At 42.0% G+C, this 19,003-nt stretch overlaps 2 protein-coding genes across 5 annotated transcripts in view; both read right to left on the bottom strand.

The window, feature by feature from the left end:
- Nucleotides 1–582: 582 nt before the first annotated feature.
- ly6pge (lymphocyte antigen 6 family member pge) lies at nt 583–3,351 on the bottom strand. Its single transcript, XM_026354286.1, has 3 exons — nt 3,291–3,351; nt 1,344–1,460; nt 583–776 (listed from the first exon to the last, which is right to left on the bottom strand). Exons 1-3 carry the CDS (start codon nt 3,349–3,351, stop codon nt 583–585), a joined length of 372 nt encoding a protein of 123 aa, XP_026210071.1.
- Nucleotides 3,352–4,067: 716 nt separating this feature from the next.
- tacc2 (transforming, acidic coiled-coil containing protein 2) overlaps nt 4,068–19,003 on the bottom strand; it is a 34,894-nt gene continuing 19,958 nt past the window's right edge. The window contains exons 5-20 of one of the 4 annotated variants that reach the window (XM_026354219.1): nt 16,557–16,663; nt 14,695–16,102; nt 13,337–13,394; nt 13,013–13,220; nt 12,555–12,598; nt 12,284–12,393; nt 11,931–12,084; nt 11,424–11,558; nt 8,328–8,471; nt 8,154–8,230; nt 7,039–7,082; nt 6,439–6,447; nt 5,551–5,711; nt 5,329–5,435; nt 5,092–5,212; nt 4,068–5,001 (exon numbers count right to left, since the gene is read on the bottom strand). In XM_026354219.1, coding sequence (XP_026210004.1) covers nt 4,936–5,001; nt 5,092–5,212; nt 5,329–5,435; nt 5,551–5,711; nt 6,439–6,447; nt 7,039–7,082; nt 8,154–8,230; nt 8,328–8,471; nt 11,424–11,558; nt 11,931–12,084; nt 12,284–12,393; nt 12,555–12,598; nt 13,013–13,220; nt 13,337–13,394; nt 14,695–16,102; nt 16,557–16,663 — 2,953 coding nt within the window. In that variant the 3' untranslated portion in view covers nt 4,068–4,935. The remainder of the gene's footprint in view (nt 5,002–5,091; nt 5,213–5,328; nt 5,436–5,550; nt 5,712–6,438; nt 6,448–7,038; nt 7,083–8,153; nt 8,231–8,327; nt 8,472–11,423; nt 11,559–11,930; nt 12,085–12,283; nt 12,394–12,554; nt 12,599–13,012; nt 13,221–13,336; nt 13,395–14,694; nt 16,103–16,556; nt 16,664–19,003) is intronic. The other 3 variants (XM_026354220.1, XM_026354221.1, XM_026354222.1) reach the window with 3 other exon arrangements.

The raw sequence follows: 19,003 nt of genomic DNA, 5'->3' as shown, positions 1-19,003 counted from the left end.
GACGGCTAACGTTGACACCATTGCCACATTTTGCCACAATGACATCTGCTGCAACATGAGCTATGCTGAAACACTTAGGTGTATAGATATACAGGTAAAACACACACACGCACAACTGAAAGGTGATTAGTAAAAACTCACAGAGATGATCAAATTGTGTGTTGACCATAAAATCGGGGTATTGAAACCGGTGAGCTCAAATAGCATCTCTTCCTCTTTAGTGTAGGAAGCCTATAATAAATCTTCTCTGCCTGTTATTTCAGCTCTTCCCTCAGGATCCTCTACTTATTGGCTTAGTGAAAACCATTGAAAGACATATCTATTTGAGTACTGCTTAATGGATTCAATCCAACACGGTGCATATCCACACAGGCTCACCCTGCACCCTGGGCTCTTCTATGTACAGTAACTCCTTGATGTTTCAGTTCATATTCAGATAAATATGGTAAATCAAAACAGAGTGCAATAGTATTAAGTAGGTCAGCATCTACTCAGAGTTACTTGGGATTTTTGTAAATGAGAGCAGTGGTAGTAGATATTTGTGCTGCAGAGGGATGATGATGGGGTGATGAAGCTGTACATCTACTTGAAAATGCAGTGGAGCAACAGAGGCAGAAACAGCAGCAGATAGCTGAGTCCAGGCAGCTGGGAGGCGAAGCTCGTCACATTGCAGTCGTCAGTGTAGCAGCAGTGAACTCTGACACCTGGAGCTCTGTAGCCCTGACTGTTGGCGTGACTGCAAAAAGACTTGTAGGAGCATGACTTCATCACCCCACCTGACAAACAGACAAAAATAGAAGTCACTTACTCGGGTTTACACAGACCAAGCAATTTAATTTGATTAAACTTGCTCCAACAATCAAACTGGCTTGGCCCGGCTTCAATCAGGCTACAAAGCTTTAATCTTGTTTCATTCCTTATTTTTGATATTTCTCACTAATTTGACACTTATCTGTGGGTGTCTTCTATACGTACACCACTGCTGCTACACTACTTTTTGATAATTATTTATTCAATGTAAAATGATTGCCTTATGCAGGATTTAATCAGGAAACTGAGTTAACTCAATTTTGTAAAGAGGAATTGTCTTGGTGCCATGAACACATGGTGTCCCAATTAAGGATATTGATTCAGTAGCAAAGCTCTTCATTCCCTTAAAAGCCTCAGACCCCCTGCTGACTGAGATGTGTCTGCAGGCGGCAGCCTGCCCTCCATTAAATACACACGAACACACATCCACAAGTGCAGATACAAACTGAGTTTCATTTAGCTTTATTAGATAGGATAAAGTAGAAAGTAAACAAGGAAACAAAACGCTACTACACTGTCACTGTTGGACTCACTGTCTTGGCCCACAACCACAGTGCAGGCATCTGAGTAACTAGGACAGGATTTGGACCCTTGCCGGTTGCAGTCATCATTGTTGGAGCCCATACAGGTATAACATCGCAGGGCCTTACCTGATGGAAACAGAAAAAGGAAAATAATTTCAGCAAATGCTAACACGCTGACTACAATAGTAAAATCAATGCCACGGCAGGCTGAAAGAAAACAGAAGCACAATTGTATTCTGGTGGAGTATACTGCAGATATGGGCAGAATCAATAATAAAAGAAGGTAGTCTTGATGTCTTTTAGTTTAAGAAACAAGCGTGATGTAATACTTAAAGAGTATGTGAATAACTTTGTTTTGAAAATAGGAAATTCTCATGAAACCACATAGTAAAAGTTACGTTATTCTAAGACTGATTTGATATTATTGCTTCAAATAGAGGTTTATCACACTTATGTAAATTCTTCCATTATATATCTCAAAGATCATTATTAAAATACACTTTGTCAGTCATGTTGGCTTCTGTTACTACTACTGTTTTTACTTATAACCCACATTTAGACACTGGTGCAAGTCATTGTTAAAACATTCATCTGCAGCTGCTCAGGTATGGACAAGAAAGCATTATTGTGGCATACTGAGTTCCATTTATCCTTTAGTCTGATTGTTAGTTAAGGTCCTTCATTGTCTACGAAGGCATCAACTCTGCAATATTTTTATCCTATAGTAACACAGAAAATATAGGTCCGATGAACATGTCCAAACAGGCATGGTAAATTGGTAAAACAGTGAGAGAAAGATAAGACAGAGCACTGATTACTCACCTTCTTCACTCAAATCTTCTAAAATAAAGCAAAAACACACATCTGTGTAAACTTTCTAACCTTCAGCTAAAACTGAAGGAGGAGACTGCTTTAACACATGAAACACTTAGGTTCTCGAGAGGAAAAGCGGTTGTTTAAGGAGCAGCTGACCTTTGAAACATCACTTTAACACTTCCTTTCGAAAACCTACATACGTTTCCTAAATTCTAAAGCGGCCCTTCAGAGACGGTCTTTAATGCTGCTTCCTAAGAGGATCAAACAGAACTGGACTTACAGCAAAGCTTCAGACATTCCTTGCAGAAGCACTTGTCTTTTCTTGGCCTTCAAAAATAAAAGGCTCTTTTAACCTCAGACAAATGATGGCCAAAACGTTGCTCAAACAAGTACTGTCTTCAAATAGGAACAGACCAGAGAGGTTTTCTAATCAATGCAGCAAAGACCAGGTTACAAATTAATAAATTCTCTGATATAATGACAACTGTAGCATTAAAACCACCCCAGTTAATCCATATTTCTTGCGTGAATTTGAGCAGTTTTCTTCACTGATTACAGGCTCTCCTGTGTATTGACATGGCTTGTAAATGCCCCCCCGCTGTTTGCAGCTGACCTCAATCTACTCCCATCAAAACAGCCACTCTACACATTCTATGTATTAGCCTCCAGGCCAATTAAGAGATTAGCTGCAGGGATAGCATGCTCGAGAAGAGGGTGATGGACCAAAGGAGCTAACACTTAAGAGAAATGCCAGAGAAATTAACAGGAATTAGCAAATGACATGTAATAAATTGTCGTTATTTGACTGTGTAACTACAGCAATAAAACATGCCTGTCTTTTCTTTCTGATATATGAAATAAAAAGAACTGTTTATTGTCCTGTTTGTTTCCGGTTGTCTGAAAGAAGAGACATTTAGGACAGTTATTGACTCAGATAACTGTTTCTGAAGAAAAGACAAGTAAAGAGAAAAACAATACGTATTATAGCAAAAACGACTGCTTCCATCTATTGTTGGAAATTTAACAAAGGCAAAGGAGAAAGGCACCTGAAGGGGCAACACCAACCAAGTTCAAATGAGGCTGAGTAGAAAGAAAGTAAAGAAGATGGAAAAAGGAAATTTGTAGAAATAAAGTACTTACTGTTGGTTGCTAGAAGGACCAGGGACAGCAGGAGCAGTGGACAGTATTGGACACCTCTCATTGCGCTGGTGGTCCTCACTCGTCCTGATTGCACAATGAAAAGCAGGTTGTTTGTTCCCAAAGCCCCCTGAGCTTAATCTCAGCTATCAGATGATCTGACTGGGAGATTACCAGCCTCTCCACTGGGGCCCACAGCTCTGTGTTAAGTGTCAATAGTTGCTACTTCAGCTTGCATGAGCAAAAGACGAGGACTCATCCTGCACCTTTCACCTCCCCACCGTGCTCTAACCACACCCAATCTGACTTTTCGGAGTAATTTTTTTTTCCATCCAAGATGATGTGGTTATGTCATTGTGGATGTTGACGCAAGAGTTTGCATCATATTTCTCCACCTCTTCAAGTGGCAGACGTTTTCAATCAATTACTTTTCAGAAATGCATGTCAACCTCTCTGCTTGCTTTCTAACTAGTTTTTATAGACACACAATTGCAAGCTGCTGGATTATTTTAACTGCATCTTTCCACATACTACTTGGCAATTAGAAAAGTGCCCTGTGCGGTACATGTAGCCGTGTTTGAGAATCACTTGATTTAAAATATTAATAGGAGAAAAAAAAACAAGGATCTGTTATATGTCTGTGTAATAATTAGACATAATCAGTTTAATCACATCTCAATCTTGATCGATCACTGGTCATGTCAGGTTCCAAAATTCATTCTCTCTATTTTAGCTATTACATCATCACGCTCTGCAGGGAAAGAACCAGAGCAAACTCAGTATGCTGTATTGCCATCTTTTATTGCACTTTGTAAGCAGATGCTGTACAGTAGCTGTGCAGAGAATTTCTTATTCTCAGTGTGACACAACGATCATCGCAAGACTAGGACAGTTCCATCCAAAATTAAATTACTCCTGGTCACTACTGAATACAGTCACAATTAGTTTGCTTTATATCAAAATAAAATCCAAAAAAATAAAGTCCCACGATTTCATTAAGAAGCTATGACAGGTATGACAAATATCTACAAGATTACATCAGGGAAATAGGCTGAGGATGACAGGGTAACTATCAAAAATGCAGATACGTGGAATTCGCTACAGTATATACAAAAAAAAGAACATTACACGTGTTTCTTTCTTTCTCACATGCAGTAAGCTATTGTGACAGTTTATGCTATAACATTTTATGAATAAATCTAAGTCTCTGGTACTTTTCTCTTTCTCTTGTTTTAAGAGGAGAAAACAACAGGAGCGGGTAAACAGTCTTCTCCCTCAGTGGCCGTCATGGCAAAATCATTATAGATAATTTAACCCACGCACAGTGCTCTCACGTTCTCATTACCATACACACGCTCACACGTACACACACTCATTAGTGATATGGTACATTTTCTAAAACTTGAAACCAGACCCCTGATACAGTACGATACACTGACACATTAAAAATGCACAGAGTGATTAAGAGAAAGCCATTCCTGTGGGTCCTGTATACACAAAGTCAGTAAGAAGTAAAACCACTTTGGCCATAGATGTCCATAAGTCCTTGGAAGAGTGGCAAATATTACTGATCCTTTTCAGTACTGAAGTAGTTTATCCACAATTGCTCTTCTTCTCTGTGAGATTTGGCATGGCCGCGGTGTGGCCGCTAACTCTTCCCCATCTTGGCAATAAGTTCATCACAGATCTTTGTCAACTCCTCTATTTCTTTGTTCTGTAAAGAAGTGGTTAAAAAAGATTAATGTATTTATTTGCATGAATATTTATGCTGATGTCACATCTCTGTACGTGACACAACACTGACCTTTTGTTCTAGAGTACGCTCCAGAGAGTCCACCTTCATCTGTTCCTTCCTCAGACTGGCCTGGTAAGCAGCCTGCTCCTGCTTGGCCTTAGCTCGCACCTGAGCTATCTCTGCATTTGCTCTGGAAACAAAAAACAAAAGTAATACACTTTAGAATCAAGTCACCTTTTCTACTGGGGAAAACAATAGAGTCATGATGGAATAAAGTTGAAAAAATGAGAGTATGTAAAAACTCACTTGTCTAGTTTCTCCTCTGCATGAATTTTCAGAGCTTGATAGCGCTGTTCTTCCTTACGGACCCTGGACAGATACTCCTGTGCACACTTCTTCAGAACCTCTTCATTCTGTGCAGAGGGAGAAATATTTAATTCACTTCCTGTGGTCTTCAAGCTAAATTCTAAATAACTTAAAATACCAGTTAAACTGAAAACAAGTAGTTTGTTGAAGTGCATAAGTCACCTTGCGGAAGCCCTCCAGCACATCTTTCATCTTCTCGTAACGCCGGAAGAGGTCGGCCAGAGACTTTTCCACTGAGTTGAGGTCGGCCAAGGCCTGGTCTTTCTCCATGATCAGCTGCTGGATGGTGTGATGGGAGAGAGACTTTTCCTTCTGGTCATCCTCTGATGAACACACACAAATACACTCCAGATCAGATCATCAGTCTATGTACTGAAGCAGTGGGCATATACGTTGTTTAATGACCTACATGAACAAACAAAGACATTTTGATTTTGACAATACATCAGAATGGACATGTGGGTTAGTGTGATTTAGGAGCATTTTGTACTATGCTATATAAGTATATCTGAAAAAGCAATGTAGCATGCAAATGAAAACAGTGAACAATGGGCATATCAAACCACAGATGTGGCACCTGGTTTGCTTTTTGTGACTTATATACTCTTTAGTATTATATGACAACGACTCCAAAGTATTTCATCCCAGTTCTTCCTTTCTGTTTCTTTATGAGCTTAGATGACCAACCTGCTTTACTCACTCATCCTGCATGAATGACTTTTGCAACCCTCTACAGTTCTGTGGCAAAATGCAGATTTAAAGGTTAGCAACGTGTATGTGTACATCTACAGGTTTTTGATCACATTTCTAGAATGCAACATCAGCAACTGAGGGATTGCATAAAGGCCAGCTGGAGAGAAAATGCCAAAAGACTCTTTAGCCATTAAGAATAAAAGGTCTCAGATATAAAGGCTGAAATGCAACAAAATGGACAAACAAATGCCACTGGATGAGATGAAGAAAGAGAGAGCATCGACTCCCCTCTATGACGGACAGATGCAGAGATGTGAGCTGACACGAACAAGTGAAGGACGTGGCAGCGTTACTCACCTGGCATGCCTGTCAGGGTTATCAAATAGTAAGGGGCAAAGATGGGAGCAGAACAGAAAAGAAGGGACTGTGTTAAGTCAAGCTGGGAAAGCAAGACATGTGAGAGAGCCGAGTGTTAAACACAAGCAGAGACAGATTGTTCCTTTATGTGACAGTGCTTTAAAGGGACAAGGAAATTAGATTAGAAGGCAGTAAAACTCAGATCTTCAGGAATAGATGTAGGCGAGAGCAGGAATAAAGCAGAGTGAGCCTGAAGTCGATGAGTCCAGAGAGACTGGGCAGGAGTGGGCACTTCCTCCTTCAATGGCAGCAGGATTTACTGATATCAATTAAACTTGAAAGCAAGCACATAACAAAGCTAGCTTGTGTCAGAGGATAAAAAAAATGTTCATCAGTGGATTAGAGGACACTAAGACCTCAAACAGTATATTTTGCACAATTTGCAAATAAACAAGTGAAGCAAAAAGGAGTGGTAGAAGCTGTGGAGCAAAAGAAGTTGATTTAAAATAAAATCCATGTGCACTGAAGAGACAAGAGGGTATAGTAACCTGTGACCTTTGCTCAGGTCAGCTGAATATCTGCATTTACTATTGAACTCACCTATCATTTGTGCAATCGTCTTCTCATATTCTGCAACAATTCTCCTGTGAACGAGAAATTGTAGATCATCAGTTTGTGATTTGAGTCATGTAATGTATGTAATTATTTCAAAATAGGAGCTCATCGTCTTATTTGATGCAATTCCTATAAATCTTCTCCAGTCAAAAATACTGATTAATTTCCACACCTGTTCGACTGCCTGTTTGTAACGTATAAATAAAAACAGAGCTAGAACTGGGTGGATATTAGTTGTGGATCTGGCACTTCTGCCAAACAATCTGTGCTTTTGGCCATAGTAGCTGGACACAATGATATTTAATGAGAAATTTGGTAAGTGACAAATAAACACAAGCTGTTAGCCAGCCTGCAAATTAATACAACTGAATAATTAAGCAATGCTCGATTGTCGCAAAACTATCCTTAGCTTTGTTGTTAGCTTGGCGTTTTTATTTATTTGTACTTTGCATCCATCTGAATCCTGGTGATACGAGGTCCCCTACAATCCAGGCCGAGGACCAGCAGGGCCCAGTAGGAAACCTTGTTTTGGGAAAAGCAGGTTGCTACAGGTAAGAGGATTAATTAGCCATGCCTCCCCCTTAGCTCCTTAGCCGCTCGTTATCCTAAGCCCAATCAGTCAAATGAAGTAAGCTCTGTCTTATCCACACTATCTGAGCGGTGGCCAGCTGGACCCATATCCACAATCTGCTGACTGAGAACTGGGCTTCAAAATTGCATATCTTTATCTCCTTGAACACTCATTATCGACTATTTGTCATACTTAATGTAGATTGATCAGAGGATGTAAATATTAGTGTAATTAATTCCAGTTTTGAGATGTTGTCAAATGGGGGTGTATAAGCCCACAAACACATTCTTATGGTTATCTGACATATATTATCATATCATTTCCCTTTTTGCTCTCTTTTCCACCAGTAACACTCATGCTTATAATAAAAAGGACTTCTTTTATCGGCTCTCCACTGTGCAGTTAACCATGGCTTTGTTTGACAATTTTAACCAATTTTAGGGAGACAAAGCATCGTGAGACACTAAAATCAAATTCATACTGTAGGATATGGGCAGGACCTTACTGTGATTGACAGTTTACATCTTACCTCATCTCCACCACTTCCTGTCGACTGTCCTCATACTTCCTCTGCCATTCCAGCACTTCTTTTTCCTTTGTCACGATCTGAGGAGTGTGCCACATAAGATGAATGTTGAAAAAATTAAGTATATGCAGTATTTTTAACTTATACAATTAAAGAAAAACAAATATTTTAAGCCACCTCCTCGCGTGCAATTCCTAGCGAGTGGTCCAGATCTCCGGGCAGGTGGGGACTCTCCCCATCGATGTAGGTGGTGGCAGTGGCCCTGGCATACAGTGAGTTCTTGGCCATAGCACTCTCCCCTGGTGATAGCACATCTCTGTGCTGCTTCCACGAACGGAAAGAGAGGAGGGACAGGAAAGGAAACATAACCAGTTACAAACCCCACTGAACTGCAGGCTGGACACCCTCACCCCTTGGGCCCACACGCACATTCTCAGCAGGATTCCTGAAGCAAACTGCAAGGCAGCATCAAACTAGATCAAAATGTACCACACAGCAAGATCAATATGTAAATTTGGCAGGCTAGTGATGCTCCTGAAGACTGGCACGGTAGCCACCACATGACTGGATGAAACAGTCTTCATTGCCACAGTTTTAGCCGCTGTGATTGGCTGATGCTGCCCCTAGCCGAGCTTTCATGATCACCTGCTCATCGCAGTAGCTTGAATGTGATTGGGTCCAGGCATGGCAGACAGGAAGGAGGGCTGACACAGCAAGAGCTGCATCATGTACAAGAGAGGGAGAATAAGAAAGGGGACTGGGCAGCATTGGAAATAGATGATGGTCTCAGGTTAAAGCACATTAGAACACATTAGTGTTAGAAGTTGACTCTTCTTTTACAATTAGAAACAGAATCATGTGAGGTCAACAAGGAACACCAGGATTTATTGTTAGGAAGAGTTTGATTTAGGATATAGCTGAATTGTATTGTAAAATACTACAAACTTAAAGAAAGTCTACTAGCATGTGCATGTGTTCATGTGACCATTGCAACCTTTTGACACTATTCTGCCAACCACATCTCCTCACACTAAACAAAAATCAAAATGCAAAAACCAAATCCTGTTATGTTAAAATTTTGTGTTTCCTAAAACCCTTCTCTGGAAAGAGATTTATTCATCCTTGGAAGCTCTGGATTACTGGAGGATTTGATGTTGGGGCCGTGCAGGGGACATGGAGACTGAGATTCACTAATACAGTACGTGGAAAAGAGCAAGGTGTCTGGTCTGGCTGGAGCACTTATTAAAATATTTCACTGAAGGTAAAGACTGGTCACGTTTAGCTACGCACCTCTTGTCACACAAACAAGTACCCACTTTGTCTAGTTGACATTTGACTCATTACTTGCAAACATTTAACTAAACTATAACTAAAACTCACATAGACTTGATTTAATTTGAAAACAAATCCTAAACAAAGAACAAATTAAAGACACACACAAAAAAAAAAAACAGGAGCAGGAGTAGAAAGTCTACAAGAATGATACTACATGTAGATACAACTGCAGAAGACACAACTTGGATAAATTTCCTCACAGAGACAAGTACAGCTATAGGTAGGTAGACTCTCTGGATCTCAAACCTCTTGGGCCTAGAGGAGCAGTAAACAGGATACAGTGCAGTCTGTAGGTATTTGGACAGCATGATGTCTTGGCTCTGTACTCCATCATCAGGAGTCTTAACTTCAGAATTTCAGCTTTAATTTAAGATAATTTATGTTATTCAAATTGGGTTATAAGAATTTATGAAGTCATGTACATGCTATGATTCCTACGTACTTAACCAATTTAGACATGAAAGCCATTAATCACAAAGTCAGAAATTGAACTTCGTGGTCATTTTAAATGTCAACGTGCTTGTGCACAACAACAATCTGAATGTGTTTGACCAAATAGCTGGACCACACTACACCTTATCAGATTAAAACAAAGACAGATCACAGGGGTGTGATGCACCTCTTACTTTGAATAACAGAGAACCGTTGATATTCCACCGTCGAGTGCTGGGTTTCTTGAGTCGTGACTGTAAAATGTGTGGGACAACAGCATAAGACTTGAAAGCAAAGAAGAACGGGAAGCGCCTGCCTTGCTCCAACTCTCGCGTCAGTTTTTCCACTGACCGTTATCTGGGCACAAGCCTTCCATCCACCCAGTTCCCAAGATCAACTTTAAAGTCCAGCCAAAACCGACACTGACACCTACCTGCTGTAGCTGTTTGTTAGTGCTGTTAGTCTGGGAGAAGGACCAAATCACAAAACAAGAGTGTGACTGGGATTTTGGGGTATTCATAGAAAAGCATCAAGAAATACACCTGAAGGGGTTATATGCATATAACTGTCCAGCTGCTGATCGAGTCTAATGTAAGGTATTCCCAGTCACATTCATGCTCACGTAAGGCTCTCATGAACAGACAGGCAACATGCATGTTGTCCAACATGCATAAGAATGGCTAAGGGGCTAAAAAGGCACAGCACACTGTTCCTTTGGAGGTGACCTGGAAGCTAGTCGCTGCTAGTCACAATGAGAGCTGGACGCATTAAGCCATGTTAGAGATTTTATATGTGGGGACGGAAAAGGAGGCGGGACTGCGGATGTAGTGGTGCAGCCACCATGTTGATAAGGCCATGGGTTCGCGGTCACACTCAGAATGGTGTGTAGGGAGGGGGATAGGCAGGCCGAGACACACTCATGCACACACACAGTCACGCGCATGTGCCTTCACACACACCCTCTATTATGTAATCACTCATTTTAACTCACACACACACACATTCTCTCTCTCTCACACACACACACACACACTGCAGGTGCAGGCTGGCTCAGCGCAGTACCTGGGGGGTTACATTGGAGAGGGAGGGACACTGGGAGATGTTTTTTGCTACCTGCAGAGCCTCTATCCTCAGGGCAGCAAGCACCAGCTCTTCCTGGGCCGCACATGGGGGGTGGGGGTTGATGGATTTCGGGGGTAAGGGAGGAGGGTTGCGGCCCAAGGATGAGAGAGCAAAGGGAAAACATAGAAACTTGAGTTGAGCACACACACTTGCTGCTGTCTACATTTCACACACCAGAAACCTGTTTCACACAGTAAGCTTAAAACTGCAACTTGGGTAAAAGGAGGAAAACGATGAGAAAAGGAAAAGGTAGGGTGTACTGTAACAAGGTGACAATGGGAATCACACAAAACACACACTACACATATGAGAGCCACAAAGAGGCTACCAGAGTCAAGGACTGTAGGGTTTATCAGGCGGGTAATGTGTGGTCTTTCAACACACCTGCAGCTTTTGGGCGAATGCAGTGGGGTTGGTCTCAGCCAGGTCAGGCTCCATGTACTGCAGGGGGTCGTCACACTCAGACAGCCTGTCTAACAAGGGCATGGCCAGGGCAGGAGAAGGGGCCTCCACAGGTAGCTACAAGGGCACCAGGAGGAGTAGGCAAATGGCAGGGAGGAGGGCAGGTGTCAGCATGGAAAGCAAGCACTAAGTGTTTGTTTCAGTGGCAGCAGTGTGAGATGAGTCACTGAGTGGCAGACTGGCTATTAGTTATCAGTGACATGACTAGAATCAATATGACCAATGGTGTTAATGTTCAAGGGTCAGGTCATATCCTACATCAAAGCATGAGCCACTCTGTCTCCCCCTTGTGGCTAAACAATGGCATGGTATGAATGTAACAAAATCAAAATTGACAGATTCTTTTTCTATAATGGTGACAAGACAGAGAAATGGCATATGTGATAACTTCTCCCTGACTTTGGATTTTTGTAAAGACATTTCACTCACCTGCTCTTCTCTCTCTGTGCTCTGGGTTCGGCTGAGTGACTCGCTTTCTCGCTTCCTGCCCTTGTCCCCAGCAGAGCCCTCAGGACCAGGCCGGGAGCTTAGCACCGGTGTCTTCATACCTGCTGTTATCTGGGCCTCCATTTCCTCAAAACTCCTGCATTGAATGGGGCATATGGGGAATGAGAAAGGCATATGAGCTACAAGCATTATCCTAGTTGTGTACATTTTAGAACTAATAGACCAGAAAAGAACAACAAATTGCAATTTAATACTTATTTATACACTGCATGAAATAAGGTATTACTCATATTTACACATAACAATAGCGCAGTAGAGTAATAGAGTCAGTTTACCCTGTGCAGGGGGAGCTTGGTTCAGACCCATGTGCACATGTATTCTTGGTTAAGTTGTCAGATACAGAATCCAACTTCAGGTACAAAGAGGGCTTCTTCACAGACAGTGGCTGAAAGTCAGACCAGAGAGTATAACATAAACATCCTAAGTACGAATTCTACCATTACTTTGCTTTTGGTTGTAAAAACCACATATCATATATACCGTAAACATTCCAGTAAGAAAAGCAGTACAGATTAAACAAATGGAAATTAAGATACAGATACTCACAGGTGAAGAGGAGCCAATCTTCTCCATGTACTCAATTTCATAGTCTTGCATTGACACAGAAAGACAAAGAAATAAGTTTTAGATGCAATAAAGAAATGGAGAGAGACATTTCAGCCAGTGTTGAGCTTTGGATTAATGAGATCAGAGGGTGAGGCAGGGCTTTCTGTTCTCTGTTTCATCTCTGACCCAGATGGGTTGAGCCAGACAGCCTCTGGGAAGAGGTAGCTCTTCTGGAGGTCAGAGGGCAATAGAGAACTGGGCCAGCAGGCTTATTTCACTGGCACAAGAAAAGTCAATAATGTTGTTAGATGAATGAAAAGTAATTTGACTGGTCCTGTCCATGATGGTTTATCCAAGCATAAACTTTGACTACCTTTCAGCACCACCCATCTGCTTTGTGCTATGATCTCTGTTAATATTTTTTTGATCAAATTAGCTAGAGGTAAAAAGAGCCTCACCTTGAGTCTGATGAGGAAGACTGTTCTCATTAACAAAGGATGTAAGGTCGCACGGCTGAGGGAAGTCTTGCTGGTCAGAGTTCAATTCTGCATCCATGTCATGCAGGGCCGCCCACTTATGACTGGTGGAAGAGGCCAGCTTCTCCTCGTCTGTAGCATGGTCGTCCTGTTGATGGAGGGAGGTAGGTTCATCTACAGGCGTAGGATCCTGCAACATGAAAGAGGTCCCAGTGAGCATAAAGAAGGAGAAATACGGGTAGACAGAATAGCTAAATAGTGCAACAAAAAGTAAAAAATACAAAATGTAGAGCGTCAGGTAAGCACCTGGGATAGATCAGACATCGGGGATTTCTTTGGCGACCTCTTCACTCTGAAAGTATTACTGAGAAAAATGAAAATGAATGGTTATTAAGATCCACACACACTGAACAGTACTGAAGCATAATAGGCCCCAAATTGACTGCTACCTATCTCTGCATTACATATTCTGACAGGGTGCATAACGTGCATAGAGCAGTACAACCATACAGTAGGCGTCACGGTGTCGCTTGTTGTAACCCATATGTGGCTGATCTGGTCGAGATTAACAATCCAACGGACAGATGACATACACTAGATCCTAGACTAGTATTTAAAAATGTAGTACGTTAGTTAGGGCATTAATGGAATCATAATCTATTACTGTAGATTAGTAGTTAGGTGCAGCGTTTGTTTTACCTCAGTTTTCAGTTTATACAGCAGAAGAATTTGTATACATGCTGGAGAGACTGCTCAAAATGACCCATAGACATTTACAATATAGTTAATTTGAATTGGTATTTCTGGGCAATTGGTGGTCGTTTTTAGGTTACATTTTTTATGTCTGTAATTCTTAACTGTAAGGAATTAATATATAGATAACCAGAGCACAACAGACTGCTAATGAAACACAAGTATTTGGTTGTGTCTCTTTCAACAATAGCCAACAATGAACACCGGGGGGAGCACAGGTTCCCACTTTCTTGCAGATGGCACAGTGTGGCAGGTCTGTAAAAATGTACATCACTATTCAAACCTGAGTCAACACAACACAAACTACATTTCTTTTTGTTGAGCTAGGTTAATTTCTTCTTTTAGCAGCACCGCATTGAGCACTGTTGCACTGACCTTTGTTAGGAGAAGGTTTCAAGCCTTTTACACTGTGATATAACACAGCACTTATTTTTTGTTCTGCTAAAAGAATGTCCAGCTTATGTTTTGTAAAATGATGTTGAAATTTATAATATACAGAATTTCAACTAAACTGAAAACAGGTATCCTCCAGTTAAAATGGGCATGAATGGAGTTGGTTGAGATTGTGATGTTTCCATTAATAGGAAGAGAAACAGCTGGGCATCATGCTGCTTTAAAGAATTAAGGGTCAGAAAGGGTGGATGGTTGTGTTGCCCCTGTACTTACAACAAACAACATAGAGAGGACACACCCTTGGACTTCCTGTGACATAACAATACACAGACACAGGTGACAGAGAGACAGACAGAGAACACTGGATAGTGGACAAATAGAACGCAAACAAATACACACTGATCTAAAAAGCTCACAGAAAGACACAGAGATATTCCCACTCATTAATACATTATTGTGAAAGTGAGGCTGGACTCTCTCTGAACACATGGCGCTCTGGTAATACCATGTTAACTTACGATTTGATAGGAGTTTTCTTCTTCTTGGCAGGTTTGTTCTGATTTTGATCCTCCAGTTCCCCAATGTTGTCATTGTCATTTTCATTATCATAGTCATTAGATGATAGTTCAAAGGAGGCAGAGGCCTTAGGAGGTGAGTTGGCCATCTTATTGGAGCATTTGAAAGGGTCTGTGGAGTCATCAAAGTTATTAGGGTCAAAGCTATAAGATGGCCTGGATAATTTGGGGGAGTTGGCGATGCCTTTCTTAGGAGAAAAAGGATTGAAATTTGGATCATCCCACTTGTCAGGTTCAAACTTGTAGGATACTTTAGGAACAGGGATTTCATCCTCGTTGCCATTTTGGGTTGTAGGAGGGTCGTTGTCCAGCGGCACCGTCTGAGCCGGGGGTGCCTTCTTCAGGCCAAGCTTTGGTTTCCTCAGAGGCATCTTGGCACCGGGTTTCTTGCCCACTTTCTTGGGTGGGGGAGAGGCCTGGTGTGACGCCTCGCTGCTTTCCTCAGAGTAGTCAAACTCCAGTCTTACTGACTGGCGATTGGGGATTATGGGTTGCTCTTCGGGGTTAGTGATTGGCTCCTCTAAAGGAGCTGGGGGCTGTGCTGCAGTGACAGGGGGGCTCTCTGGGGGGCTGGCAATGGGCACACAAATTGGATCTTTACGACCCAGAACAGGGGAGTTGGCAATTTTACTACCTCCAGTCTTGAAAGGGTTGATGTTCTCAAAATTTTCTGGATCCCATTTGTAAGCAGCACTAGGGAGTATGGGAGATTCCTCTTTAAGTGTTGAATTATCAGGGAGAGGGGCTTCCTCCTGGCACAAAGGTAAGACAGGGGCAACAAGACTCTCCTCTTGGCTAGTATGATTATTCTCCTCTGGCAGAGGAGGTGGAGTCTCCACACGGCTCTTCCTGGTCTTTCGGAGGGTTCCTCCGGGGCTTAGTGTTGCAGAGCCGCCCTCTGCTTCCTCCTGAGCCTGAAGATGGCTGGCAGTTCGAGGCTTTGTCCGCTTCTTGATCTCCGGGGTGCTGCTGGATGAGGTTGGCCTTGGACTCTCTGGGTTGGAGTTCTGTCTGAGAAGAGGATTCTTCTTTACAGAGCCAGGACGAACTTTCTTAGGCCTTCGGAGTGTCCCTGGTGCACTCTCAGTGCCCACACTGAAAGATTCTGATTGTGGACGGAAACCTCCTGTTGTGGTTCCATCCACCAAACTTGAACTGTCTAGTTCGCCTCCCTGGAGGCTGAGGGAACGGGTCAGAGTGTAATTTGCTGAATCTGCAGAAAACAGTTCAATGTTGTAAGTGCCACTGGCTGCAATGGGCTTGTTTTCATCAAAAGTGATGGAAGGGGAACGGCACAGTGTATCAGTGGAAGTCACATCAGGGGCAAGATCACTGACTGAGGTCTCCTCTACTGCAAAAGAGGGAGAGACATAATGATAGGAGGTTTAATTAAGCTGCTAAAAAAGCTGAATCTAAGAAATACACAAACATTCACACAGAAACATGGAATTGGCATGATCTTGTATTTTAACTGGTGTGTAGGTATGAACAAGAAAACAACTGGCTTTGTACAGTTCCAATTATAGAATTATTCAATGAGAGCACGAGCATCTCTCAGTTGGACAGAAAATCTGAAAAAAGAACCACATGAGAGAGACATTGAGCTGATTGGTCAGTTTTTTCTACGTACAAAATCCTTGTCTTTTGCAGTAGAGATGCTTGTCGCAGCAAACTAAGCCATATGTGAAATACTGCTTTATTCCACTAGATGGTAGAACAAGACCTTCTTTCACCTGCCTCACTTCTAATCGTGTCATTCTGAGAAAAAGTGAAGCACACATGTTGAAATAAAGCTCCTACAGTACCTTTATCATCAGATGTTAGTTGCTGGCCCTGTCGATCAGAGGGAGAAACAGCCTTCACTGGAGTTGTGGATTCAGGAGTCTCAAATGCTCCATCAGAGTCTGAGCTCCTATAAAAAAAAAAGATGAGGAAAAACTAAATCGAGGCTGCTGAATAAAACTGCAATTAACTTGTAATGGCTCAGGTGATTAGTGTATGTGGATTATGGACACTGATGTAATGAGAAGCACTACAAGTAAGTAGTTCTGACATCAATCTTTGAAGTAATATATTGTGAAAATATGAACTGAATATATTTAACAAGGGTGGCAGTTTGGTATGTACATGCAATATATTTAGTAGAAAAAGGCAGCAAGTGCTGTTTTCCTGTGTTCCTTTCTGTTTTTTTCATTTCTAGAGAACTTTTACGACTACAAATGAAAACGATGAATCTGCAGTAAGGTGGCAGATAATAGCACCCATGTGACACCGAACCAGCCCCATCTCCACAAACATATTAATACTTATGCACACAGGACCATGTGAAGATCTAAAGTAAACTATGCAATAGACACAGGGGATTGAGGATTACACCAAGCCACAGAGAGAGACATTATTGATTTCAGCGTAACAAAAGGTAAATCAAGTGAGTATATGTTATCACCCCAAGCAAACCCAATATTAATTGGTCTTCTTCAGCACCACTCATACACACATATGATATAGTAGCAAACACACCCTGACTACCAAGCTCCATGGTTTTTGGACCAATATATTATCTGGCAGTAATGTATGTGGCCCGAGCCTCCTATCCTGTCTCACCTCTGTCTGACCGACTCCCCACCATCTCTGATCATGTTATCATGACGAGAGCCCCAAGACAGACGCCGGAGGAGCCCCAGAGCTGGATCCGAGCTTGGGCTGTCCTCATCTCCTGCCCCTCCCAGCAGAGTATCCCAGCCCCAGCGAGCCCACTGCAGTGGAGAAAGCGCCTGCCACGCACTCACTGCCATGGCTGCCGCCAGCCCACTCCTCTCCGCACCACAGTGCTAGTGCCTGACACACAGGTAGACGCCCACCGCCTCTTCCTCAGATGCTGGCTAAGATATCCTGATCCAGTCTCTGCTTTGTCTTCTCTCTTTTTCTCTACAGTTTAATATCCAGCTCCCTTTGTTTCCAATCTGCATTCTTCATGTTGCTTCTCTTTGTCATCTATAGCCATATCAGTCAGCCTCCTCTCCTCCTCAGACTGGCTGCAGAAGCCCACCGCCTGCATACTATGTATTCTGGCTCAATTTCTCTCTCTCTCTCTCTCTCTCTCTCTCTCTCTCTCTACCTTGAAGCCTTACTCTCTCTGCTTTCCTCTCTCTCTTGCTCCTGAGCCACTTTGCTGTATCCACACAGCTTAACCCATTCCAATAATAATTACTTATTATTTAAACCACCACTGCATCTGATATACATTACCTGTCTCTTTGTCTGTACCACTGTGTCCATTCATGGCTAAATGAATTCACAAAATAAATACACACAGTGGACACCAAGATTTTGCTCTACAAACATGGACTACCTTCACAGAAAATAGAAGAAAATAAAGAAACACTTACTTACATCTAACATCTAACTTACTTACAACTGATACACAAGACAATGCATTTATGTGCATGTGCAGGAGATGAATTCTTCAGCAACGGACAGAATGTCCACAATACACAACAATAAAAACTGTACTGGAAGAAAATGTGCTATTATTGTGCCCCCTACAGTTATCTGATAATTCCATACACTATATTGATCCGGCTAATCTATGAGGATATACCTCAAGGCATAGCTAAAGCCATTCAGCATGCTGTGTCTGTGAGCGATCGAATAAAAATCTGAACCATGACAGACTCGGAGAGTCTGAAACACCATCTAGCCTACAATATAGCCAATGTGGCCATTATGTCCACTATCCCTGGGGTCACATCACACCAGAGATGGAGGTTTTTTCAAGCCAAACATATGATAAAATTAACACATTCTACTTCCACTGCAATATGCTCCACTGACACATAAAAGCAAGTCATCAAGCTACACAGAAACACTAAGCCAAATGTTGAAGCTCCAATGGGATATAATATGATAAGTGGTACTTGTTTATTAATTTTTTCCCAGATCAAAAACCTTAAAAGCATTCCTCTTGTGCCATATTGCAAGATGGGATAAAGCACATGAACAAGAAAGAAAGCCAGAGCTGTAATCTCTGTGAGGGCTCAGTGTGTACCAGCAGGATAAGACTGGTCTTTCTGGAGATCCATCTGGATAATTCACTGGGAACCAGGATGATATTGTCAGATGGTGAGACAGACAGTGACACAGACAGCCCTGAGGAGAGGACCCACCTGCAGAGCATGATATGCACCAAAACCTAATTAAGCAAACACCACAACAAGTAAAATGAAAATAAACCTACTCAACACAGTCACTG

The sequence above is a fragment of the Anabas testudineus genome, chromosome 15 (assembly GCF_900324465.2).
Source record: "Anabas testudineus chromosome 15, fAnaTes1.2, whole genome shotgun sequence".
Classification (NCBI taxonomy): Eukaryota; Metazoa; Chordata; class Actinopteri; order Anabantiformes; family Anabantidae; genus Anabas; species Anabas testudineus.
Note: the sequence above shows the minus strand (reverse complement) of the source record. Positions and strands in the feature narration are given on the sequence as shown.

Excerpts from the sequence above, each read along its gene's own strand:
- ly6pge (XM_026354286.1), bottom strand. The coding sequence starts at position 3,351 with ATGAGAGGTGTCCAATACTGTCCACTGCTCCTGCTGTCCCTGGTCCTT. Across the intron at positions 1,461-3,290 it reads GGTCCTTCTAGCAACCAACA|GTAAGGCCCTGCGATGTTAT; the intron begins GTAAGTACTTTA and ends TGTTTCCATCAG. Across the intron at positions 777-1,343 it reads TGTGGTTGTGGGCCAAGACA|GTGGGGTGATGAAGTCATGC; the intron begins GTGAGTCCAACA and ends TCTGTTTGTCAG.